This window comes from Hippopotamus amphibius, chromosome 1, assembly GCF_030028045.1.
Source record: "Hippopotamus amphibius kiboko isolate mHipAmp2 chromosome 1, mHipAmp2.hap2, whole genome shotgun sequence".
In the NCBI taxonomy this organism is placed as follows: Eukaryota; Metazoa; Chordata; class Mammalia; order Artiodactyla; family Hippopotamidae; genus Hippopotamus; species Hippopotamus amphibius.
Window position 1 is genome coordinate 201,229,798 of NC_080186.1, and position 27,544 is coordinate 201,257,341.

General features: G+C 35.7%; 1 protein-coding gene across 6 annotated transcripts in view; it reads left to right on the top strand.

Moving 5' to 3' along the window:
- Positions 1-27,544, top strand: part of KIAA0825 (KIAA0825 ortholog) — a 383,109-nt gene that overhangs the window by 162,547 nt on the left and 193,018 nt on the right. For 5 of the 6 annotated variants that reach the window (XM_057739207.1, XM_057739203.1, XM_057739227.1 and 2 more), the window contains 4 exons: positions 5,532-5,711; positions 17,487-17,711; positions 21,913-22,321; positions 26,401-26,560. In XM_057739207.1, the coding sequence (XP_057595190.1) occupies positions 5,532-5,711; positions 17,487-17,711; positions 21,913-22,321; positions 26,401-26,560 (974 nt within the window). Of the gene's footprint in view, positions 1-5,531; positions 5,712-17,486; positions 17,712-21,912; positions 22,322-26,400; positions 26,561-27,544 lie in introns of those variants that run through there. The other variant, XM_057739231.1, reaches the window with a different exon arrangement.

The following is a 27,544-nucleotide window of genomic DNA, read 5'->3' on the forward strand; positions in this document are numbered from 1 at the left end:
GGTCGAGTCCCCGCCCGCCACCACTCTTCCTTTGAAGCACTAACAAGTTCACTTCTCAGAAGGAGCTTAAAATAATGTCTACAGTGAAAAGGGCCCTTCAATGTTATTGAAAAGACAATCTGTTTCCAAATCTTTTATTTGTTTATGTGATGTATAAACCATTTGATAGATAAAGGAGAAGGCAGATGGAATTGAAAAGAGCAGCTTTATTATTGGTAAAACCTGGGTCAGAGAATATGGCTTGAAATATGAGGCTTGCCAACACTGCTCCACAGCTGAGCGGATCCCTTTATCCCTGCAAAGGTTGCAGCTTTCCACGCACCACCCCCCAGCCGCTAACAGAGCTGAAAACCACAGGCCTCCCTTACAGGGCAGAGCCTTACCTGAGGGACTTAGCAGAGGGGAGCACAGGCCAGACTGCACCCCCCACGGGCCAAGCCAACCATGCCTAGTCCCCCCTGTCGGGGAGGAAGACACTTTCCTCGACCCTTCTACGTTTTTCTGGCAAGTCTAGGAATTAAATGGACTGAGACAGATTAACAGGAGACAAACAAAAACGTAATAGCATGTATATGTGGAGAGACCCAGAAAAACTGAGTAACTCGCCAAAATGGCTGAAACTCTCCTGTTAAATATCATCCTCAGCTCAAGACAAATGAGGACGTTAAGGGTGGGGAGAGTCCGTTAAGGGAAGTTACCAGAAGAAGCACGGTTGACAAGGGCAAGGTTGTTATCCAGGTTCCAGTCAGTGCCTTTTCCACCGATAAGGGTTTCCAGAGATTTGGTTCTCCTCCTCTTCCAGATACAGCAAGGAAGACACCCTTAACAAATGGAGGTTTCCCTTATGAATGTAAATGTTTCTTACAAAAGGGTAACTCCTACTTGGTTTTCAGAGTTTTTACCCTATCTGCTCTTTCTTAGAAAATAACCAGTCTAGAATAATTAATGTGCCAAAGAGACATATTTTAGGCTGGTAAATTCTGCTCTCCTGTATTCAGAACAGAGAAGAAGGGACTCGGTGGAAAACCAAATCAACCTTTGATTCATTATGGAAAGGGGGATGAGGGCAGGGACATATTTATTTTATTACATTAACAATTCAGAGAAGGAATAAAAATTGCTAGGGCATTGAGCCTGGAGATCAACAGGTGGTGTCCTAGACAGAAATAGGAAACACAGCAAGGAGCGCGAAAGAAAGGTCAGAGCCAGAGATGGAAAATTTGGAAACTTCTGCATAAAAGGGACCTTTGAAATGAAAGGATAAGAGGGTTGCTAAGCCAAGTGTAAAGCAGTGAGGCTGGAAGACAGCTAAGGCCAAGATTCTGAGGCACCGCCACTCCCACTCCCTGTTGTTGTAAACAGTTTTATTTGAATACAGTCTCCACCCTTCATTCACAGATTGTCTACAGCCGCTTTTACCAAGGCAGAGTTGAGTAGCTGAGACAGACCAAACTGCTTGCAAAAACTGAAATATTTGATATCTGGCCTTTAAGAAAAACTTTGCCAGCCCCGGTTCTAGATGATGAGAGAGAGCTATAGAAAGAGAGCTGCCGTAGCCCATGAGGCACCCTGAAACCAAGAAAGCATGGCTATGAGGAAGTCAAGGGAGAAGAGAGTTTTCAAGGAGTAGGTAAAAAGAAAGGAAGCAGTGGATATGAGGAGGATAAGGCTTGGCGCAAAAATGACATTTGAATATTATGACTAGGAGGTAAATGTCATTCCAAAAGAATCAGTTACTATATGGATCAAAACCCAACAAAACTGCTCAAAAGATCTATTTCTTTCTTCCTTTCTCCCTTCCTTTCTTCTTTCTTTAGTATTAAAACATTAGTTAAGCATGTAGCACTGTTCTAGGTGCTATTGGAAGATATCTAAAGACAAGATGTACATCCATAGAAAGTCCAGTAAGAAAACAGTACTAGAGAGGCAATGAGGTCATGTATGTGAAATTGTAGAACCCTACATGAAACTGAAGTATTTTGTGTGAAGGCAATAAATTAGCACATGCCAAATACATGGTTTAGACTGAGTACTTTGCATTCAGAGGTTATCAATGATAAAATGTCAAAGCTGGCTTTGAAAAATTTGAGATTATAGTTTAATGCAAACAGCACAAATTCTTCCTGACTTTGTGATCTTGGGGCAAGTTACTTAATTTTTCTCAATTTCACTTATTCACCTGTAAAACTGGGATAACCAGCACCCATTCCATAGAGTATTATGAAGATGAAATTAGATATAAATAGCTCATGTGGTGTTCAGCATAGTGTGCTTTGCAGGTAGGAACCCTGTTTTTATGGAGTTGGTATAAATCTCAATTCATAAACTCAGATATACAAGGAATATCTAAGTTGCTTACTGTCTTCAAATCAATTTTATGAGGATTCTGAGCCCCTCCTGCCTGGCTGGTAGGACATTTCACTGTAGCTATTGTTAGGGCTCCCACCCTTACTCCAGAGTGGTGCAGAGGTCCCTGTATTGATTGTCAATTATCTGGTCACCCTAGTTACCGCAGAGATACCCTTTAAATTTCTGCCCAAGCACTCCTGCCAAGCACAGCAGTCAGGCATGGCTTGAAAACTTTGAGACTGAGACCCTGTGTCAAGGATACAGCTTCCCTCTGAGCCTCACCCAGACAAGCCTCCCTGAGCACTGCCACCTAGCAAAGCCATTGTAACCCAGAGATGTCTCTCTCCAGTCCCAGAGATCTCTTCTCTGAGCCCTCATGACCCCCACCCCGTTCACCTGCCAGACATGTATGATTCCACTTTGGTATCATACGGTAGTACCATTGTTTTTTGGTTGTAAAAAAAATGGCTTTTTCATTTGGTTCAAACTAATAACTATTCAATGGATTTAGCGTCTCTTCTGTGTTTTTTAAGTCTAGGAGGGCAACAGACTTCAGTCTATTTGTGCTTTTCAAATAGCAAAAATCCCTGAGGCAAGTAAACAGAAATAGACTACTTTTTTCCGAGGCAAGGGAAAATAGAGAGAAATAAAAAATATCCATTGAAGTATCTTGACACATTTATATGGTAATAACAGCGATGTTAATGCTAATAAAACTCATTATTTTTATTATAATATTCCTCACATCCATCCCCCTTTCTCCATCTGCGTTGTCAGTGCATGATTCACGGGGCCTTGTGCTATTCAGGCTGTGCTGATCGTCCAGCTTTATCTCCCCCTCCCTCACACCATTCACACGTCAGCCCTGCCACCCCACCCCCACCCCAGCCGCTACCTGTCTTCTCACCATTGTACCAACTCTCTGTCTTCCTAGAAAGCACCTTCCCCACCTCAACTTTGTCATGTCAGTAAATTTCTACTCCCCCTTAAAGACTTCCCTGAGACATGATCTTCTCTGTGACTTCTCTGTGTTCCCCTCCCAAGATGTAAAGCAGCATCCTCTGTTTTCACACAGTGCCTTATATTTAAGGCACTTTAAGGATATTACATCAGGTAATTGAATAATTCCTCATTCAAACTGGGACACAGCTTAAGAGTGAAAGAGGATTACACCAGAAGAACAGAAATAAACCAGGGCTGCCCGAGGCAAACCAGGTTGTGCCATAACCCTACTTATCTTCACATCGCTGTAAAGATTGTTCACATGTCTGTCATCCCCCTCCCCCACCACACACACAGGCAGTGAATCCCTGGAAGGCATGGGCCTCAACATCTAGTATAATAACTGCTGACATACTAATTGATTCATTACATCTTGAGAATTTTATTGGAGCAGAACATTCTAGACTAGCAAAGTGGTTGAGACAAAAGGAAATGGGAGGGAACGTGTGCAAGGAAAACAAGTACAAAGGTTTGGGAGGAGCAGATGTTTGGGGATTGAAATAGAATTTGGGGAAAGATTGTGAAAACTCTTGATTGTCAGTCTCAGAAATTTCTAACAAAGCGTAGGAGCAGGGGAAGGTTTAAACGTGGTGTGATGACATGAAAGATAACTGATAGTTGAATGTAAGATGAATTGGAGGGAGGGAAACGTGGAGAGAACTGAGGAGACTATTTGGATAAAAAAGATGAAATTATGAATGCCTGGACTAGGACTCTTTGTCATTTAACTTTCTGTGCTTGATGAAAAATTTAGGACCCTTTAGATTGCAAGTGACAGAAACCCAAATTCACCTGGTTTAACCAAAACGGGAAATTTATCAGCTCAGCTAACATAAGTATACAGGTGTTGCTGGGTCCAGGTTCTCACGCAGTGTCATCTCATCAGGAATGTTTTCTCCATCTGTTGGTTCTATTCACTTTATCAGCTTCATTCCTGGTGGAGTTCTCCCCAAATTGGACACCAGTAACTTCCAGCCTACTTTCTACCAGCTTAGCAACCCCAGTAGAAAGAGAGCACCACTTTACCAATAGTTCCAGCAAAAATCCTGAGGATATCTTTCTAGATCATGAAAATCAAGTCACAGAAATAAAATTATCAAGAACCATAGAAATGATGAACTTCCAAATGAGCAAGAAGAGATGTACTCATTCCAAATGATCTAGATTTTATTTTTTCAGTATATTTAAAATACAAGAAACTTTGAGAATCATTATTATCTTTAATTAAAAAAATATTTTTATGTATTATGATACTGGACATATTACACTAATTATCAAAACAAAATAGAAACTATTTCACCTTTTCAGTCCAACCTATAGATGCAACAGTATAGGAACTGATCTTTGAAGAAGTTATAATGGAGCCAGAGGAGGAATGAAAAGGGCAATTAAAATAGCTCTGTCTTTGTGGGAATTCCTATTTGGTTTTATTGAGAAAGCAGCTGATAAACCTCTTCATTCTGAAATGACAGGATCTATGGATTTGAGAAACATTTATAAATTTGTTGTAGAATTGATAGCATAATACTGAGAACACTATAAATGTGAATTTCCTATGAAATTTATGTTCTGAGTAAAGGATATAATAATGTTCACAACACAAATCCCAAAGAGAGATACAAAGATTCAATTAGTTTTAAGCAGATTTTCAGTAACAAAAGAGTGTGTATAGAATAATTCTGTTTGGTGTTCAAGCCATACATACATATATTTGTGTATATCTGTGTATAATATGAATGAAATACTGTACCAAATATAGTAACTATATTTGGTAGTTACTATAGGTAACTGGTAGGATTTGGTACAATTTTAGTTTTCTTAGTTTCTTAGTCTGAATTTTTTACAGTTTCTAGAATGAATGTGTGTTACTTTTGAATAAGAAAATAAATCAAAAAATGTTTCCTTAAGAGACAAAAGAATTCTGACATAAAGGGAAACTAGCATTGCTCTTTGAAGTGATGTCATGTGGTCTTTCTCACAACTTCTTCCCCTGAAAATGTCCATGATTATATCAGAAATAATATTGGGTTAGAATGACCATTGATCTGAAAGTATGTGTCATTTCTCTTATTATGTAAATATTAATCAAATACATATTTTTAATATTATGCTAGAGTAAGTGATAATGTAATCATATTCAATGATACCTACCTTACTAAATCATTTTTATTCTTTTCAAGAATGCACCTTTCAAGAGCAAGATTCTAATACAGAAAATAATCTGAACCAAGGATCCAGCTTGACAGAAGCTATCTTTAAAGTATTGTACCACTGCAATTTTTCTCCACAAACATTTGGAAATGTTTTTGTGAGCTACATGGAAGAAGAACAATTATGGGACTTTTTATATAACATTCCAGGTATGAGAAATTTACTATTTATAAAAGAAGTGTTTTATAGATACTTAAATATATCTTTAAAGATGTTTTAAAAGTTTTATTGATGTCAGTTTTGCCAAATCTGTTCTTTGTAAAAGTTTACCTTACATTTTTTTCAGTATAAAGGCTTTTTTTGGGGACTCATTAAACATTAGTTCCTATCAAAATTTAATATACTTGGGACAAGGTGAGGGGGAAGTTGGGGGGGAAAATGATGTAATTAAGTAATGCAGATTTTCTTTTTTTTATTATTAGGTACTATTCTCTCATAAAAATTTAATTTAATATTTACCACAGATTATGTTTTGCTATTGAGCATATAAGAAATTAGTAAGATGTGGAAAATACTTTGTGATTCTTGGGTGCTTTTATTAAACAACCTGATGGACAAAAGTGTTGGTCAATTTTCTTCAAACGTAGAAGGCATTTATTATGATCATAGTGCCTCTCTCTCCCCAAATCAAGTATGTCCTTTCATTGTGTGGGGGACAATGTGTTTTCCACAGCTGTGTTGTTCTGCCCATAGCTGGAATGGATGTTAAAGACAGAATGGGTTGCATATCTGAACAGGAAGTGTTCATGGGTTACCCCACCTTCAGAACCGGGTGTAAACCTTCTCACATTGGGGTTTTGTTTTTTTGTTAATATTTACTTATTTATCTATTTTGGCTGTGCAGGGTCTTAGCTGTGACACGTGAGATCATTGTTGTAGCATGTTTAGTGGAAGCATGTGGGATCTTTAGTGCTGCATGCGGGCTTCTTAGTTGCGGCATGTGGGCTTCTTAGTTGCGGCATGCAAACTCTTGGTTGTGGCATACATGTGGGATTTAGTTCCCCTACCAGGGATTGAACACGGGCCCCCTGCATTGGAAGCACTCGACCATCAGGGAAGTCTCTCTCACACTGTTTTATCTTTAACATTCTGCCTTTAAATCTCTATACTTAATGTCTTGGGAAAATAAAGGATGAGGACTTAGTAGTTTTCCTGTTAGTCCATTAACTATTTGTATCATTTACATTTGGCTTTCAACCTATATGCTTTCTTATCTACCGTTTGGGAACCGCCGTTTCCATAAAATATTTACTAGAACCCATATAAAAAACCTAACTGGCTCATAATCATGGTTTCATTCTTCCTGTACTTTTAAACTATCCCCCAGACGTTACTTTTAACTATTTTTAAGTCATTATGTTACATCTTCTTTTGGTCATTATCCCTGCAAAGTAGCAATAGTTAACTTCATGTAATGATTTCAAAACCTTGAATATATGACTTAAAGACTCTGTAATAATTATCTCCTTTTAAAATCTTATTTTCTAGTTCTCATGTATTCCCTCACTGTTTCCTTTTTACCCCCCAAAAACGGCCCATCTTCTAGTTTAAAAGATTGCGTTATTTCTGATGTAGACTTTATTGAACTGAAAGAAAAACAACTTTGAAAGCTCCTCCAACCCCTGCTGTTTTTAGTTGTTTCTGGTGAGGGTAAGAGCTAAATTCTCTCACAAGATTATAAAGAATTGGTGACCCACATGCTTCAACCATTATTTATCTTTCAATTCTTAAGTTCTTGAACCATCTGACACTTAGCACAAAACTGTACTGAAAATGACTTAGAAGAGATCAATGGATCTCAGGTGGTGGCCTGAGAGAGCAAAACTGCTACTTGTTCCTAATTACTCTTCCATCTACACATTAAGCAAATCCTCCTCCCCAAGGTCAGACAAGTCTCCTGGAACAGGAACAGATAGTAGGCACTCTTATAGAGCCCAAATTTTGTCGAGAGGCTCAAAGGGGCAGAACCTCAAACTGGTGAAACATCCTTGGCCTTTGTACAAGTTGTTTCTCTATCAATATTAAATACTCTCTGGAACCTAAGACCTTGCAGTGGTCATGAGGAACTGTGCCTTTGTCTTTTCTCTCCTACTTAAGTCTTTGCAAAAGTTTTCCTTTTTCCTCTGTTACCAATCACTGTTATCTTAAAAACCCTAATAAGATAATAAAATACACTGATTCATAACAAAATTAAGCCCCTTACTGTGGTTTCTGTTTGACTTGAAAATATAACAGGTTTAAAGGAAATACAGCTGAGCCACACAATCTTAATCCCACAATATCTGTATTTTCCCACTAATAGATCTATGCTTCCGTAAATACAATCAACCTAACCAGATCGAGGGGAGTACATTATTTAAAAACTGGTGTATTTTCTTCCTCCTCAAACACTGTGGTTTCTGTACAGCTTATCCATAAGACATCACAGTCTTATCATTTTAGAGTATGAAGGTGAGGATGAAGTAGGCAGTATCCTCATCTTATTGCTGAGTAAACCAGGTTCAGAGATGTTGAGACTTGCCTAAGATTGTCCACTGTTACATGGGAGAATCAGAACAAAAAAACAGCACTTCTGATCACAGCCGTGTTATTTCTCTCCATTTTTTTTTATTACTCTAAATTTTTTGAAACATTTGCTTTATGAACATGTGAATTCAGTAATGAAACATATACTCTGATTTAATAATTAGAAAGCCAGTACACAACTCCTTAGAATGAACTGGGGAGAAAACAGGAGTGAAAATATCCATTTAGAAAAAGATTACAAAAAATAGAAATACAAAAAAACAATTAAGTTGAGGACCTCACATGGGCATTTCAAAGGCCAATACACTCTATAAGAAATAGATTTGGTAGCAATCATTGCAGGCCTGTACTCTCAAAGTCGGCCAGCGATCTATAGTTGGGCAAATGAATATCAAAGAGTAAGTTACTTTGATGGTACTTCAGTCACTCTATTCCTTAACTCCCTTTTTCTTTTAAGAGAAATAAATGTCTTTAACACACACTGTAAGTTAACCTTTATAAGAAACTACTAAACTGTTTTTCAAAGTAATCCTGTCTTTTTATATTCCCACCAGTAATGTAAGAGAGTTTGGGTTGCGCTATACCCTCACCAACACTTGGAATTGTCTTTTTGCTTTTATTCATTCTAAGGAGTTTGCACTATTATCTCATGGTGATTTTAATTTACAGTTCCTTGGTGATTAATGACATCAAATATCTCTTCACGTTCTTAACAGTCATTTGAAAGAATTCTTTTGTAAAATATCTGTTCAAAACTTTTCCTCACTTATGTGGATTCTTATTGAGTTGTAAAGAGTTCTTTATATATTCTTGATACAAGCTATTTGTCAAGATAATGTATTAAAAAAAATTTCTCCCCAGTCTATTGCCTACTTTTCATTCCCTTAACAAGGTCTTTTCATAGGGAGAAGCTTGCAGTTCTGATGAGTCCAACTTACCAGTTTTCTTATAGTAGTGTTTTTTGTGTCCTAAGAAGTATTTGCTTATCTAAAGAGTGACAAGATTTCTCCTATGTTTTCTCCTGGGAATTTTATAGGTCTAGTTTTTAATGTTTAATTCTATGATTAATTTCAAGTTGTTGCTTTTTTGTATAGTGTAAGTGTTGAAATTCATAGTTTTTCATATAAATACACAATTTTCCCAGCATCCTTTTCAGAAATCACTAATCTTTCCCAGTTGAATCACTTCAGTGTTTTTCTCAGAAATCAAATGAACAATTGATCAAATGCATATCTAATTGTGGATCCTCTATTCTAACAGTTGGAACTACATGACTATATCATTTGCTTTCTGTTTGTCCCACCTTTGTTCCTTTTCACCTTTGTTTTGGCCTTCTTTGGATTAACTGAATATTTTTCAGTATTACATTTTATCTTTCCTAATGGCTTATTAGAGATAACTATTTATTTTAGTAGTTGTTGCAAGGATTACATCTTGTGATGAGTATCTTTAACTGATCACACTTTATTTTTTCACTATTATACCACTTTTACATCTAATGTAAGAATCTTACACAAGTATATTTCTATTTACGCTTTCCTATTCTTTATGCTAATGTTGTCATGCATTTTATTTTTACTGTTATAAACCCCACAATCTATTGTTTCATTTTTGCTTCAGTCATTTATAGTTTAAAGAAGCTAAAAATGAGAAGAAAGTCTTCCATGTTTGTCCATCAATCTATCATTTCTGGTATTCTTCTTTTACTTGTATACATCTAAGTTTCTGACATATCATTTTCCTTCTACCTGAAGTACTTCCTTTAACATTCATGTACTAAAAATTTTCTGCCATCAAGTTATTTTACTTTATTTTATTTGCATGAAAAAAGGGCTTTATCTTCATAACTGAAATATTTTTGATTAGATATTGACTTTTGGGTTCAGAGATTTTTTTCTGTCTTTCGTTTTCCTTTCTCACTCAGCACTTTAAAGACATTATTCTATTTTGCAGCTTGCATTGTTTCTGACCATAAACCTGTGCAGATTTTAAAGTGTATGTTTCCTTTGGTATAATGTGACTTTTTGTTGTTCATTTAAAGATTTTTCTCTTTATAATTACTTTGTAGCAATTTGATTAAGATGTGCTTTGTTTTGGTTTCCTTTGTATTTATGTTGCTTAGAGTTTGTTAAGCTTCTTGTATCTGATGATGTTTGGTTTTTATCATATTTGGAAAATTTTCAGCCATTCTTTCTTGGGATATTTTATCTTTTGTCCCCCCACCACCACTTTTTTCTGGGATTCTTATTACTAGACCTCTTGGTATTATCCCACATATCACTGAAGCTGTATTCTTCTTTGACTTGGTTGCTGTTCTTGTTCGGTTTTTTGTTTGTTTTTGTTGTTGTTGTTTGCCTTCTTTCTCTCTGTGGTTTGGTTTGGATACTTTATATTGTATCTTCAATTTCAAGGATCTTCCACAGTGTCTAACTGCTATTAAGACTACCCAGTGAATTTTTTTATTCCAGATATTTTTAATTTCTAGCCATTCTATTTAGTTCCTTTTTATATTTTGTATATCTCTCCTCATTTTAAAGTCCTTGCACATTTGTATGAAGTCTGTTTTAATTTAAACCCCTGTTTGCTCATTCCATCATTGCTGTCATTTTTGAGTGTATTTCTATTGGGTGATTTTTCTCCTGATTATGGATCACAGCTTTTTTGTTTTTGTTTTTATTTTTTTCATATTATGAAAAAAATGCCAGATGTTATGAATGTTACATTGTTAAGTGTCTAGATTTTGTTTTTGTCCTTTACAGATTTCATTTTCACTAACAGTAGTGTACTTACAGATTTTCTAATGTTAAGCCTTGCATATCTTGGATAAATCTCACTTGGTCATGATGTATAATTCTTTTTATGCATTGTTAGGTTCAATTTGCTAATATTTTATTAGGATTTTTGTATCTATGTTCATGAGATATATTGATCTGTAGTTTTCTTTTTCGTAGTGTCTTTGTCTTGTTGGTATTCAGGTAACACTGGCTTCAAAACGAGTTAGGGAGTAGTCCTACTGTTTCTATGTTCTGAAAGAGATTGAAAGGAATTGGTATAATTTCTTTTCAAAAATATTTAGTAGAGTTCACCAGTGAACCCATCTGGGCCTGGCGCTTTTTGTTTTGGAAGAGTGTTAATTATTGATTAAATTTCTTTTATGGATACAGGCCTATTCAGATTTTATATTTCTTTTCTTTGGTGAATTTTGGCAGGTTGTGTCTTTCAGGGAATTTGTTCATTTCATTTAGATTATCAAATTTTGGGGGCATAGAGTAGTTCATAGTATTCCTTTACTATCCTTTTAATGTCCATGGGATCTGTAGTGATGTTCCTTCTTTCATTTCTGGTATTAATAGTTTGAATGCTCTTCATTTTTTTCTTAGTTAGCCTGGCTAGAGGCTTATTGATTTTATTGATCTTTTCATAGAACCAGCTTTTAGTTTTGCTTTTTTGTATTGATTTCCTGTTTTCAGTTTCATTGACTTCTGCTCCAATTCTTATTATTTCTTATCTTCTGCTTAGCTTGAGTTTAATTTGCTCTCTAGTTTCCTAAAGTGAAAACTTTGACTCTTGATTTTTATCTTTCTTCTTTTCTAGTACATGCATTCAGTGCTCTAAATGTCCCTCTAAGCACTGTTTTCACTACATCTGACAAATTTTAGGTTGTGTTTTTATGTTCATTGAGTTCCAAATATTTTACAATTTCTCTTAATTTCTACTTTTGCCCATGTATTATCTAAAAGTATGTTGTTCAATATTCACCTGTTTCAGAATTTTCCAGTTACCTTTTTGTTATTGATTTCTAGTGTAATTCTACTGTGGTCTGAGAGCAAACATGGTATGATCTATATTTTTTTAAAATTTGTTAAGGTATATTTTATGGCCCAGAATGTGGTCTTAGTGGATGTTCAGTGGGGGCTCGAAAAGAATGTGTGTTCTGCTGTTGTTGGATGTAGCCCCTATATGTCAATTATACCCAGTTGATTGATGGTGGTATTGAGACCAGTTATGTCCATAATGATTTTCTACTTTCTGGATCTGTGCATTTCTGATAGAGGGAGCTAAAGTCTCCAACAATAATAGCAGATTCATCTAGCTTTCCTTGCAGTTCTATCAGTTTTTGCCTCACACAGTTTGACACTCTGTTGTCAGGTGCATACATGTTAAGGATTGGTATGACTTCTTGGAGAATTGACATCTTTATCATTATGTAATGCCCTCCCTTATCTCTGATAATTTTCCTTACTTTGAAGTCTGCTTTGCCTGAAATTAATGTAACTATTCTTTCTTTCTTTTGATTAGTGTTAGCATGGTATATTTTTCTCCATCTATTTGCTTTTAATCTATATGTGTCTTTATATCTAAAGTTGATTTTTTTATAGACAACATATAGTTGGGTCTTGTTTTTTGGTCCTCACTGATCAGTCTCTGTCTTTTAATTGGTGCTTTTAGACCATTGACATTCAAAGTGATTATTGATATAGTTGGATTAATATCTATCATATTTGTTACTGTTTTCTATTTGTTGCCCTTGTTCTTTGTTCCTGTTTTTATCTTTCACTATTTTGTTCTGCCTTTGTCAGTTTTAATTGAACATTTTATATGATTCAATTTTCTCACTTTTTTAGCATATCAGTTACTCTTTTTTAACTTTTTTTTAGTGTTACCCTAGAGTTTTCAGTATATATAGAGACAAAGTTTGCAACTAATCCAAGTCCACTTTCAAATAACACTATACCATTTCACAGATTGTGTGAGTACCTTAAACTAACAAAATATTCCTAATTTCTCCCTCCCATCCTTGTATCATTTGTCATTTATTTCACTATACATAAACATATATAAGTATGATATATACATAAGCATACATAATTAAATACATGGCTGGTGTTATTATTTTGAACGAACTGTTTTCTGTTAGATTAGTTATGAATAAGAAAAATAAAAGGTTTTATTTTACCTTCACTTATTCCTTTTCAATGCTCTTTACGTAGATTCGAGTTTCTGACTTATATTGTTTTCCTTCTACCCGAAGAACTTCTTTTATCATTTCTTGCAAGGCAGAATGACCAGCAACAACTTTCTTCAGTTTTTCTTTGTCTTGAGTAAGTCTTTATTTCTCTGTCACTTTTGAAGGATACTCTTTCAGGGTGCAGAATTCTAGGTTGATTTGGTTCTTTTCCTCTCAACACTTCAAATATTTCACTCTCTTCTTGGTTGTATAGTTTCTGAGAAGTTAGATGTAATTCTTATCTTTCTTCCTCTATAGGTAAGGCATTTCTATATTCTGGCTTCTTTCAGGACTTTATCTTTGATTTTCTGTAATTTGAAAATGATATGCCGATGTATAGTTTTTTGTTGTTATTTTTGTTTGTTTTTTAGCATTTATTCTGCATGGTGTTCTCTGAACTTCCTGGATCTATAGTTTGGTCTTTGACATTAATTTAGGGGAAATTCTCAGTTATTATTGTTTCAAATACTTCTGTTCCTTTCTCTCTTCTCCTTGTATTCCCTTTACAAGTACATCACACCTTTATAGTTGTCCCCTACTCCTTGATATTCTCTTCTTGTTGTGGGGGTTATTTTTGGTTGTTTTTGGGTTGTTTGTTTTTTTCAGTCTTTGTTCTCTTTGCTTTTCTGTTTTAGAAGTTTCTATTGAGATATCCTCAAGCTCAGAGATTCTTTCCTCAGCCATACCCCATCTACTAATAAGCCCAGGAAAGGCATCCTTCATTTCTGTTAGTGTTTTTGATCACTAGTGTTTCTTTTTGTTTCTTTCTCAGTATATCCATGTCTCTACTTACATTGTCCATTTGTTCTTGCATGCTATCTACTTTATTCATTAGAGCCCTTTGCATATTAATCATAGTTGTTTTAAATTCCCAGTCTGATAATTCTAATATCTTTGCCATGTCTGTTTCTGATGCTTGATCTGTCTTTTCAAATTGTATTTTTTGACTTTTGGTGTGTCTTGTAAGTTTTTTCTTGAAAGCTGGACATGATGTTCTGAATAAAAAGAACTGCTGTAAATAGGTCTTTACTAAGTGATGGAGAGGTGTAGAGGAGAGGAAGCACCCTATAGTTCTATGTTTAGGTCTCAGTCTTTTAGTGAGCCTATGCCTCTAAGGTATACTTCACAAGTGTTTCAGTTTTTTTCTTAGGTCTGGTAGCATGGTTAGAGTGGGCTGGAGCTGAGTATTTCTCCTGTCCTATGATAGTTAGGCTCTGATAATATACCTAGTGAGTTAGGCTCTGTTTTAGTAGTTTCTCCCAAGGGCAGGCCTTAAGAAAAACAGGGTGCACTGGCATATTTCCACATGTTCTCCTTTTTCCCTCCTCTTGCTGGAAGCACTAGAGGATTTTTCTCTGATATCTACTTTGGAAACCTAGTCAAGTTCCTGGAGGTAAAACTCACAGAAAGAAGTGTGGCAGCTCTTCCGTGAGAGGGTTCCCATAGAGTTTTAACTCTCAGACTTGTCTACACTAAGCCTCCAACAATTCATCAATTACAGTTGAGATTTTCTATGTTGGCACTGGTTCCCAGGATAGTTTCTGCTTGTGAGTCTGTACTCCAGTAAGCCGTGACTTGCTGTATTTGCCTGTCTGTCTCTCCAATCTGGGGGACGATGGTTTGCCTTGTGTCCTCATCTCTGTTACAGTTCCAGGAAGAGCTGTTGATTTTTTCATCTCTTCAGTTTTTTACTTGCTGTTAAAATAAAATAGAAACATACAAGCTTATTGTATGCAGAGCCAGACACCAGAAGACCTTGTCACTTTCTTTTCTCTATTTTCTCTTCTCCATTTTGTCTTTCTTATTTCTACCATGGGCATCTGTGGATATTGATTAATCTTCCCTCTAGTAGTATCTAGTGCTCAAGATGTTTCAGAATCCTACATCAAGAGAACACTGGGCAGTGCTACACTGTAAAATTGTAAAATTTCCAGAAACCTATTATCTTAGGTAATAATAATAATAACAGCAAATACTTACATAGTGCCTACTTATGCTAGTTACTTTACACAAATCAATTCATGTAATTTTAAAATAATTGAGATAGGTCTATTATCATTTTCAATTCCTTGATTTTTTTTAAAGGAATGAACATACCCTTTTTAACAAAAGGAAATAGAGGAATTCCTAGCTTTCTAGAATTTTTAGATATCTGAGATACATTTAATCCATGACTTCAAATAGTTCAACCCAAATGCATATTAATCACTGATACAGGAAGAAGGCTTCTTTATGTCCTTCAATGAATTAAAGTCTTAAAACATCATTAAAAAGATAGACAATTATACTGTCTACCATTCCCATATACAGCAACAGTTTACCTAACTGATGATTATGTCATGCTTGAAAAGAAAAACTCCCAACATTCGATATTACCAAGATCCTTTTCATTATGATTTTTTTAATTGAGGTATAGTTGATATACAATATTATACAAGTTTCAGGTGTACAACATAGTGATTCACAGTTTTTAAGGTTATAGTCCATTTATGGTTATTATAAAATATTGGCTATATTCCCTGTGTTGTACAACATATCCTTGTAGCTTTTTTATTTTATACATAGTAATTTGTACCCCTTGGGCATCCTTGTCTTGTTCCCAGTCTTAATGAAAGTGCTTTCAGCTTTTCACTGTTGGATATGATGTTAGCTGTAGCTTTGTCATATATGCTCTTTATTACATTGAGGTATGTTCCCTCTATGCCTACTTTCTGGAGAGTTTTCATCATAAATGGATGTTGAATTTTATCAAAAGCTTTTTCTGCATCTTTTGAGATGATCATATGGTTTTCATTCTTTGACTTATTAATGTGGTCTATCACATTGATTTGTAGATATTGTAAAATCCTTGCATCTCTGGGATAAATCCCACTTGATATGGTGTATGATCCTTTTAATGTATTGTTGGATTCGATTTGCTAACATTTTGTTCAGGATTTTTGCATCTATGCCCATCAGTGATATTACCAAGATATTGGCCTATAATTTTCTTTTTGTGTGTGATATCTTGGTCTACTTTTGGAATCGCAGTGATGCTGGCCTTGTAGAATGAGTTTGAAAGTTTTCCCTCCTCTACAATTTTTTGGAATAATTTGAGAAGGATAGATGTTTGGTAGAATTCACCTGTGAAGCCATCTGTTCCTGGACTTTTGTTTGTTGGGAGTTTTTTAAAATTACTTATCAATATCATTACTGGTAAATTGTTGCGTCCATATTTTCTATTTCTTTCTGGCTCAGTCTTGGGATGTTGTACATATCTAGTAATTTGTCCATTTCTTCTAGGTTGCCGATTTTATTGGCATATAGTTGTACTCTCTTATGATCATTTGTATTTCTGTGTTGTCAGACATAACTTCTTCATTTCTGGTATTATTAATTTGGACCCTCTCTCTTTTTTTCCTGATGAGTTTGGCTAAAGGTTTGTCAATTTTGTTTATCTTTTCAAAGAACCAACTCTTAGTTTCAGCACTATGGTGGTTTTAACAATGGGTTGTCATTTGAGAAATATCACCTTGAAATTTGAGGGGGAAAAATCATATAGGTGCTCCTCTCTATTAATTCAAGAGATGGTCCCTGGACTTCCCAGTCATATTAAAAAACAAACAAAATATGTAATGCATTTATCACACAAGTAATACATAATCATTGCAGGTAATATTTATTATTGGAAATAAGGGAAGGAAGAAAGGGAGAAAGAAAAGGAGGAAAGGAAGGAAGAAAAAGTAAAAGAAGAAGAAAGGAAGAAGAAAATCACCTGAAATCTCATTAGTTATTGAATAATCACCATTTACATTGTAGAGTACATCTTTCAATTTTTTACATGCATGTGTAGATATGTATTTTTTTAATAAAAATAGTATATCATACTCTTTTCTAACATGCTCTTTTTAAAACTAATCAATAAATGGCTTTATTGTGAAGATGGATATACCTAAGCTAATTAAACAAATCCCCAGTTATTGGACATTTAGATTAATTCCCAACTTTTCTTTATATTATTTACATAATCATAATTAATTTCTTAGCATAAAGTTCCAGAGAAGGAGTAAATGTTTTAAAAGGTAAGTAAAGTGTTAAAGTTTTGCTGTTATTGCCAAGTTGTCATCTAAGAAGGTCATACAACTTATATATCCACCAGTAGAGTCCCCAAAGTACCAGCAAATACTCTTACTCACTGTTATTTTAACTACTATTCCCTTTATTACCAAGAAGTAACTTTTCTTCTTCAAATGTTTATGGACCGTTTATCAATTCTATGATTTCTAGGCTAAAAGCAGCTCTCTTATCCTATAGCTTTAAACTACATTATTGAGAAGCTGAATTCCCAATTGAACAGGGCACAAAATATTTCCAGATTCTGCTAACTGTAATATGCTGTCTGATTTTAAAGTCTCAACGTGCATGGAGTCCGAGGTAGAGGTCATCCGATGCCTGAGACTAGCACTGACTGATGCTGTCAAGGACATTGTGCAGCAGATAATATCTGTGATGAGCTCTGGGAGAAACTGCGAGACAAACCTAAACAAGCACAGTGTTCCTGAACGTCTGCGTGAGAGCATTCCGAAAGGCTGGAATTATATTCCAAAAGAAACCAAAAGGAAAGAATCAAGCACAGGTAGATTTGTTTTTCTTTAAGAACGTATCCCTGAAGAAGCACGTTTTCTAGGATATGAGAACAAGTAAAATTCTAAAAATTATAAGATTTGTAAACTATATTAGTCTCCTTTCCACCAAGTATATTTAGGATTCCTAATTTTTATTACTGTGAGCCATATGATTAAAAAAAAAAAAACCCTAGAAATGAAAATGACTCAAATGGTTATCTTCTTCATTTAACTACCAATTCAAAAATTTTTTGTGATATTTTGTGTTCATGTTAGTATTCACAGATTAGTCCTATGATTTGGACTAATTTTCTTTAAATCTATTGAGTAACCTAAAATTCATGGTCTCAAGAAGATTGCTCTGATATTCAGTTTAATTATTCTTTTTTTGAAGTTTTTCCTCTACAACTACCAATTAGTACTTTCTTATCTCTTGTTAATACACCTACATATGTAGCTTTTAGGTCAAAAATAGCACCCCATTTAGTAGCGACACATTTTTCTGACAGGGTATTTTTCCCCCTATGGTTCTGGATTCAGTGCATTTTTCCTCTTTAGGGCAATGCATCTACCAGGTGTATTTAAGATTGTCAGTTACCTATGTTATCCATTTATTTTATTATTTAAGTCCTTTCTTCTGAAATGGTTTCTTCCTACCTAGATTTTTCTATTTTCCAAGAATTTCACAAGATTCCTTTGAATGTATCTTATTTATCTGTTTGTATTCATGAATCTTCTTTAGGTACCAGCTGAACCTGCTAAAATCAGTTGAGGAAACTAGCCTTTCTTTCATTCTTCTCCATGGAGATCCTAAATAATGTGGGTCTTATCCAGCAACCTTATATTACAGACTCAAATCAGTTATCCATGAGTGACCTTTCATAGTAATGCTTTAATTCTGTCCAAGCCTTATTAAGCTGCCTTTGAATCTAGTAAAGCCATTTAATTGAAATTGGAAAATGTCAGATTTTCATTACTCAAGTTCTTCCTCATCTGAGTTGTTGCCCTCTCTCCTTTCTAGCTTTGGGATATTTCATAGATTTTGAGCAATACAGGAGGCATGATCTATAATTTATATATCATGTCATATGAGTAGCACTGTTTTGCTTGTGGCTTTCAAGTTGGTCTACGGATGAACAATTATTTTTTTCTACAAGCATTTTGGAACTCTTCCATAACATTTCAAAGAGCCCCAGTCCAAAAAAATGCTTACTTTGTAGATATCAGTTCTTGTGGTTTTCCTCACTGAATAATACTTTTCCGTAAAATTATCACTAAGAGTAGAAGTACAGCACTTAGCCACGAAGGCGTGCCAAATCACATAAATGTATAAAAGAAAGTGGAGGAGGAAACTGACCTTATAAAGCATTTTGTGCGTTCCAGGTAAATGTGACAATAGGAGAATACCATTGCTCTTCATTTCTATCCTCTTTTAAACTGACAGAGCTCAACCTTTATTTTCACTACAGTGTACAAGATAGATAATATGTACATGCCAGACATTAAGTCACTTATTCGTTCAATAGATACTAAGTCAGTTACTACTACATACCAGGTAGTGAGGTTGGACCAGGGATAAACTATAACTAAGATATCCCCTCTTAGTGCTTGAAGACTACTATAAATGTTTACAAGTGGGTACAAACACCTTAGGGGATGTACAAGACAATTCCCTGGTGTGTGAGAATAAAGAAAGCAAAACTACTAAAATTTCACATGGAGAGTGTCACTGGAACAGACCAAGAGGTCTGTAAGCAAGCCAGTCATGCGTTGGGGACAGCATTGTTGGGGAGGGCATGGACAGAATAACCTCACTCCTTCTTTAGCTTTCAGCATTCAGTAATCAATTAAGGTTTTTGTCCTGTGTATTTCAGAACCTAGTTTTAACAAAATTAATCCTCACAAAACACACAAGTGGCTTTAACATATTCCTGTAAATCAACAAATCAACTGCAGTTTAAAACTATTACTGGGAATCCCACTCCTGGGCATATACCCAGAGAAAACCATACTCCAAAAAGAAACATGTACCGTAATGTTTACTGCAGCACTATTTACAATAGCCAGGACATGGAAGCAACCTAAATGCCCATCAACAAATGAATGGATTAAGAAGATGTGGCATATATATACAATGGAATATTATTCAGCTATAAAAAGGAATGAAATGGAGCTATATGTAATGAGGTGGATAGAGCTAGAGTCTGTCATACAGAGTGAAGTAAGCCAGAAAGAGAAAAACAAATATTGTATGCTAACTCATATATACAGAATCTAAAAAAAAAAAAAAAAAAAAAGGTACTGATGAACCCAGTGACAGGGCAAGAATAAGCATGCAGATGCAGAGAATGGACTGGAGGACAGGAGTTTGGGGGTGCGGGGGGCGAAGGGGAAGCTGGGACAAAGTGAGAGAGTAGCACAGACATATAATACTACCAACTGTAAAATAGGTAGCTAGTGGGAAGATGCTGTATAACAAAGGGAGATCAACTTGATGATGGGTGATGCCTTGGAGGGCTGGGACAGGGAGGGTGGGGGGGAGTCGCGGGAGGGAGGGGATATGGGGATATGTGTATAAATACTGCTGATTCACTTTGGTGTACCTCATAAGCTGGTACAAGAGTGTAAAGCAATTATATTCCAATGAAGAGCTTAAAAAAAGAAAAAACGATTACTGGGAATCCAAGGAAGAGCAAACAATGACAAAGTAAAAAAGCTCACACTTACAGATATTTCTATTTCTAACATGAGCTGTTTCTCAGCCATATTATGAGGTAAAATATTGATAATCTGATCAGATTTGGCCCCCCCAAAAAAAAATCAAAAAGGGAAATGTGTAGGAAAACCATTTGAAACACGGCTTCTCATACATTGTTGTTGAACATGAATCCCTCCGAAATGAGTATTGTGCCTTGAGATATTAGCTAAAGATAGTTTGAAGTCATCTTTATTAGCCAAAGATTTCAAAACCAAGCATCTAAAACATGACGATAAACCTCGGTAATCATTTTCAGCAATGTTTTAAGTCAATTGATATTTAATTCAGTACTTTGCAAAATTCATCTAAATAATGACGTGTTTAGAGGCCTTTTTTTTTTTTTTTGAGGATTCCAACTTATTAAAGGACAAATAGTCACTAGCTTAAGGAAAAATGTGTCCTTTCTGACAGTGAAAATGGTGGAACATGGAAAACACTATGATGACAAACTAAAATGTATTTCTTTATTTTTGTCAGCAAATACTGTTGTGTAGAAAACACTGAAGATTTGAAGAAAAAAATAGTACAATAAATTATACAGTGCAAGTGATTTACCGAAGAAGAGAGGGAGGATCAGTAAATCCTTCAGAGAAATAACACCAAGTAAGGGAGAGTAGAATCTTCAGTCAATAGACCAAGGACTTAGCAAATACATTTAAGAGGTGTTAGTAGAAGTGGAACTAGCTTGGGACACAAAGAAGCAAAGAAGAGTAATAGAGGGAAACGTGAACCAGTTTGCTGACTCGTTTATTCAACAAATATTTATTGAACAACTGTTATGGGTGAGGTACTAAGTGCTTGGGATACAGGAATGCCTTCCTGGAGCTTGTAACCTAGTGGATGGAGATAATGAAGAAATAAAGGAGATTATTATTAAGTGATGCTAAGAGCTATAATAAAGGCAATAAAATGGGGTCTAATGATGGGGAGGGACTGGGGCCGGGCCTGGGAAGGGCATGAGGGGACTGCTTTACATGAGATGGTGGGGGGATGCTCTCCGAGGAGGTGACATTTGGGCTAAGAACTAAAGGAAGAGGAGTCAGTCCCAACAAGAGCTGGAATGATTGTGTCATGGATTCCAGGGGAGGAGGAGAAAGGCTTAAGGAAGTGCCAAAGGCCACCAGAGAGGTCCCACAGTAGTACCTTTGCATTTATTAATTAGGAGGACATTGGGCCCTTTAAACCTGCTGTCTTAATAGATTAAAATACAAGTAATAATTCTGAATTTTCTAATCCTCATTTGTGGGAGGAAAAATTAAGTTCGGGATTTAGGGAATTTTCGGCAGTATTGCAGAGGACCCCAGTAGAGTCCTGTCGGAGTATGTCAGGCACTTGCTCTTCTCAACAATTTTCTCCACAAAAATTAGACATCCCCACACAACACTCAAAACAACACAGTGATGGAACGCAAATTGCTAATATTAATCATACCTTTCCTTTCTTTTCTTCCCCAGGCTTCACAAGGCTTGCTGCTCAGGCAGTATCTATTGTAATCAGCAAGTTACCTACGGTGATTGCATGTTTGCCTCCCCCAATTAAATACTTCTTTTTTCTGTCTGAGAGAAAAATGTCAAAAAACTTTGTTGAATTGAAGAAAGCTGGCCTGCTTGTCTGGAACTTGATTGTAATTATATGTCGGATATTTGAGGATGGAAACACTGTGGAACTTTTAACAGGTGCCTCCCTTGACAGATGGAGTAAAGAGAAACTCGGTTTAATCTGTGTGTGTTTGGAAAGCATCATGGGAGAGCAGACAAGTAGCCCTAATCAAATGACCCAAAAGGTCATACGGAGCATCGAGCAGCAAAAACCAAACTGGATTGAATGCCAGTTGTTGAAAGCGAGGAAACTGAGTACTGAGTGGTAAAGCAATGTTTTTCTTTCACTGAATTTCGTTCAATACAGTCACAAAAACAAAATCACCAGTAAACAACACAACAAAATATTGTCAGGCTGCAAATGGTCATTTTGCTAATAACTTCATGGGAACTTTAATGAATGCAGAAAAAGATAAATGTTCCATGAAAAACTGGATTGTTAAATGTTCCTTGTCTTATTAAAATTTGAACCCCATTGATACACTGGAACATTATACTTGTTTAGTCACCACCTTAAGGTTTCTGATTAAAAGGGTGGTAGTTAAACCCAGGAGAATTTGGTTTCACTCCTTTTCAGTGTGCAAACAGGTATCTAGTGGATAGCTTGGAGGGTTTCGTAAATGGCTTGGCCATGGAGATTAAATTAAGAAGGAATTAATGGATATAAAAGGCTCTTTATTGCTTTCTGTGTACCTGATTGTCAAAAAGGTACACATTTTTCATCTGGTAATGTAAGAATCCCAGAGGGCAACTGGGGCATATCACACTCAAGCTATAAACACACCCAGCTGTTTCTGTATGAAAATGTCAGCCTTCTCATAGATTTGTCACCAAGAGCTAAATGATTTGTGGTATTGCAAAGATTTTTAAGGGTCCCTGGTGAATTTAAATATGTACATAGAGTCCTCCTATCTTAAAATTAGTGTTCAGTATAGTATTGCATGATATTGATAAAGGAGTTAACGGCTCATATGCCCTACAGATCACTAAGCCAGCTCCCCTTTTTTTAACACTCTGACAATGTCCCCCATTCTTTTAAAATATATTCATATTGCTAGAAGACACTATTATAACTTTCTGCCTGAAACAACTGAAAGTTGTTACTTTTAGTACATGGCAGTGGTAAAGAGCTCAGGCTCTGCAATCAGATGGACAAATACAAATCCCTTACAAGCGGGCCATCTCGTGCGAGTTACGGAATCCCTCAAAACCTCCTTTTCAGTGATGATACTAAGCTGGTAGAGTCGCTGTGAAAAATTAAATAACATTCGTTAAGTTCTTAACATCAATCTTAGAACTAGTAAGTATTTGTCATTTATAAACTATTAAGATATGTTGCACTCACTGGTTAGTAGTATGAACAAATACTCTTTACTGGTTTATTTTAGTCTGTGAAACTTTGTATTAATCCAAATTAACATACATAATCATGTAAGTCATGTAAGAACTGTAAGTACCGTAATCATGATTTTCCTGGTCTTGTCATACTGACTTCTGGAAATTAACTTGTGCGGCATCCCATGTGTGGGAATAACAATAGCAGTCAGGAAAATGCTTAGTAACATTGACAGTGACCTTAATCTTTATATTTGCATTCCATACCAGTTTACAGACTTTAATTCAAAGACGAAAAGATTAAGGCCACATGTCATTATCCATGGCAGTGGGTATAAGGGGGAGAGAAAAAAGCAGAGTAAAAATAGTGGATCTGATTATGGTTATAAAGTTAAATTTATGATGCTGCTGAATTAGGAGCCCCTCTATCAACAAGATCAGTTTAAAGTAATGTCTCGAATATACCTGGGGCTATATCCAGGAATCCATAAGTAAAATTTTTTCCTTGAAACTTGATTTTAGTCTAAGTTTTTTATAAACAGCACCAACACATTTGGTATCTCCTACAGTAGGGAATTGTCTAGCTAATATTTGGCTGATTAGCTATCTGTTGTAATATTCAAGCAAAATAAAGAATTATTGATTTTTTAAAAATGTTTTACAGCCCTCAAAGATTCTGACTACGTATTATGTAACTTGTAATTAGCACAGTGCTATGTCTTTCTCAATTTCGCAAAAAACATTAATATACAGAAATCCAGATTTAAAGTTATTTCATTTACTTGAAAAAGTTAAATTTGACTTATTAACTCACTTTAGGTAATCTCATGGGTTTGGGTGCAATAGGAATGTTTCATTTTGACTTTGATTTCAAATTGATTATCTGATATACACATGAACTTCCATGTCTACGCATTTCTCACAAATTGATGATCATTTAGTTCAAAGATCTGTACTGTAAGGAAGATGTATTTTAAACCACGATGTCTGCATGCAGGTGGAGGGTTGCCTTGGCTTTACCATAATTTTTTTTTTGAAAGCATGAGAATGTAAGAACTTAAACTAAAATAGTTCTTCTCTTAAGATAAATGAATCTTAATTCCTTATGAAAATTATCTTGGAACGACACGATATCATTTAGGTATATTTCTTTAATACACACCCAGATTTAACTTTGATTTTATGGAAATTGTGAAAATAACTGCAGTAGAAAGGTGGCAGCTGTAAGCATTGCTTGTCTTGCATGCCGCCCGAAAGCATTACTATTCATTAAAATAACCTTCACTTTGTAGTAACACTCAAGCTGTAAACAGTCAACTTAGATTCTGGAGAACACGCAGGCCAAAAAGTAAAGAAATGTCTGTCTTTGCAAAGTAATTTGTCGAGTTGAAGATTATTGTTTTTCATCATGGTGACCCTGACTTGGCTGGCTGGGTGCATATACAGATTAAGATTAATGCAGTTATTCCTTGGCTAAGGTCTGCCTCTTTCAGGGCACATTCTCCCTAATGACATGATTGATAGGCAGTCCCAAATCCAGAGAGGAACTCATTAATCATAGCATTGACTGAATCCAATCATTTGCTTCACCTGCACAGTGATGGACAGGAAAGGATACAATTCAGGGGCTGACACTGAGACACTCCTTTGTCAGAGGGCCTCAACTTTTTCAATGTCAGCCTCTACAAAACCTGACAAGAAATTTTGCTTGCAGCCTGTATGAAGCTTCAAAAAGATATTTACAGACTTTTTTTTTTAATTGCAAAAAGGTCTTTTTGTTTGTTTAGAGATTTACTCTAGCTCATGAATATCTTTAAGAGTAGGATTTGCTTTATTTTTTAGCAAGGCTTATATGATCATAAAGTTTTTTTTTATTTTTTAAGAAGGATGTTTTGAAGCTACATGTGGAAGCAATATAAAAGTTAATGTCCAGCAGCTGGGTATCATTTGGTTCAGTCTTCAGGTCAGCGGCACTGACTCTTAGCAGAACTAATTTTATAATCATGGCAAGATCTCAGTAATGAACTGCAGTATATAGCTGATTACGCCACAGTAAATTTCATTTAGTCTGGGAAACAGTGGAAAACCATGTGTTTTCTTAGGAATACTTAGACTGCAAAGCCTAGCATGATCCTAATAGCACTTGTAATAAGAAAATTAGTGTGGAATATATATGATGTAAGTTGAATATCGTGATTTATTTTGCACTGGTATAGCTTGAGAATTTCTTAAAAATTATGTCATCTATTATTTCTATGTAAGTAATGTTTAAAATCAATAATAAGCATATGAGCTCTTATAAAAGAAACGTTTCACACATATAACTTGCACATTCCTGGTGTGGTTATAATAGACACTTTTCCTGGAAGGATAAGCAGGGTAGTGACTTTTGCTAAGTATCTGTTACCTAGAAGAAACAGGAGGTGGGGGGGCATGCATTTTTAAAAGGCAACAAGTGTCAAAAGGCCGATTTAAAATACCCAGTGGTAAGCACTCCTCCAGGAAGCACCCAAGCCTATATTTAGCATAATAGGCTCCCCCTTTTGACACTTTAATTAGTCTCTAATGGTTCTAAGACAGGTGTAAAGAGGGATCTGCAAAAGACAGAATACCGAAGCTATTTCTGGCATCAAAGATACTCTTTATCCTCAAAGAGAAAATACAAATTATTTCTTACATGTTCTTAGAAATGTTTTGTTTTCATCTCATGATTATAGCAATTTCAACAATTGTGGTAATGGGAAAATGTTTTATAGATAGGAGTATAAATGCAATAAAGAAATGGTTTAAAAGAAACGATTCAATTTTTAAAAATGCTTTCAGGTGCTTAGTTTTAAGGCACTGTTTATGTGAGCTGCAGCCTTTGGGAAGGCTTACCTATTTGAGCAAAGTCTTTATGGGCACTTTGAATACGAGATTTACATCGGCTCTCCACACTCAATCTCTTTGATTATTTTCCATCTTTACAATTCTTCACCACTGATACTTATCTACTTTCTTTGTATTTAGTGCGTTTATGACAATAGAGGAAGGCACAGCCTTAGAAGAAGGAGATATGGCTCTTGAACTGACTGAGCAGAAAATAAACATGATGGTCCTGGATATCTGCCACAAACCAGGTGGCAGCGAGTACCTGAGGCAAATTTATCACATCCTGCGGCTCAATGAGGTAGGGAAACGGCCTTTTTACCGAGCAATTAGGTGTGTACTGGCCTGAGGCAGCGTCTGCTGGCAGCTAAGGGTTAGTCAAGGAGGTGATAATACTTCTTAAAGTCAATACCAAACTCAATATTGCATTATTAATAGAATCTATTCAGCCCAGGCTGTTTTGTGTTTGTACAGCAGAAGCTTCACCGAAACAATGTAGGTTTTATTTATATGGTTTAAACAATAACACGGCTCATAAACTCAGTTCAGTTGGCAATTCTAGAGACTAGAGGTGTAGTTTGGGAATTGTGTGTTTGTGACCGTTAGGGTGATATTAAAATCTGGTATTTGTGAAACGACGAATTTTCTGAAGAGAGACATAGCTCTTCCCCTGTAGACGTCATACTTGTGTGGTGAAGTTGAAGATTTCTTACGTAATGAGAAACTTAAGAAAAGTATCGAACCATGTTCGGGAGCAAGTAGATTAACCCAAGAAAATGCATTAATGCAGGGACACTGATTAGAACCAATGTCACGCTTATTCACCTCTCTGCTGGATTAAGCCTCTGACCTTGCATGTTTCTGTCTGTTTTAGCAAAAATGTAAAGAGTGGGTATCTCAGTTGTTTACTTGAAACCATACAAGTTTGCTAACTTAGGTTTTTAATTTGATCATGCATATCTGGATTCGAATGTGACATCTAATGTGAATTAGAATTATGTGTATATTTGCAAACACGTAAATGTATTTTTTGGCATAATAAAAACTATAATATGAATAGTTTTAAGATACAGTGTTTTATCTTAATGAGGTAGGCCTTAAAAACCATAATTTCCGAGAAGTAAATTAAACTCTACCACAGCATTTTACCACTTGGTCACGTAAACGTTCTCCCCACTATTATCCACCTGAAAGTTACTTCAAGTAACTCCTTGTTTTCTGGCTTTCAAAGAAGTAATCAACCAGTCAACAAACAGGTGACAAAGTATTCAGTGATCACCTGAGA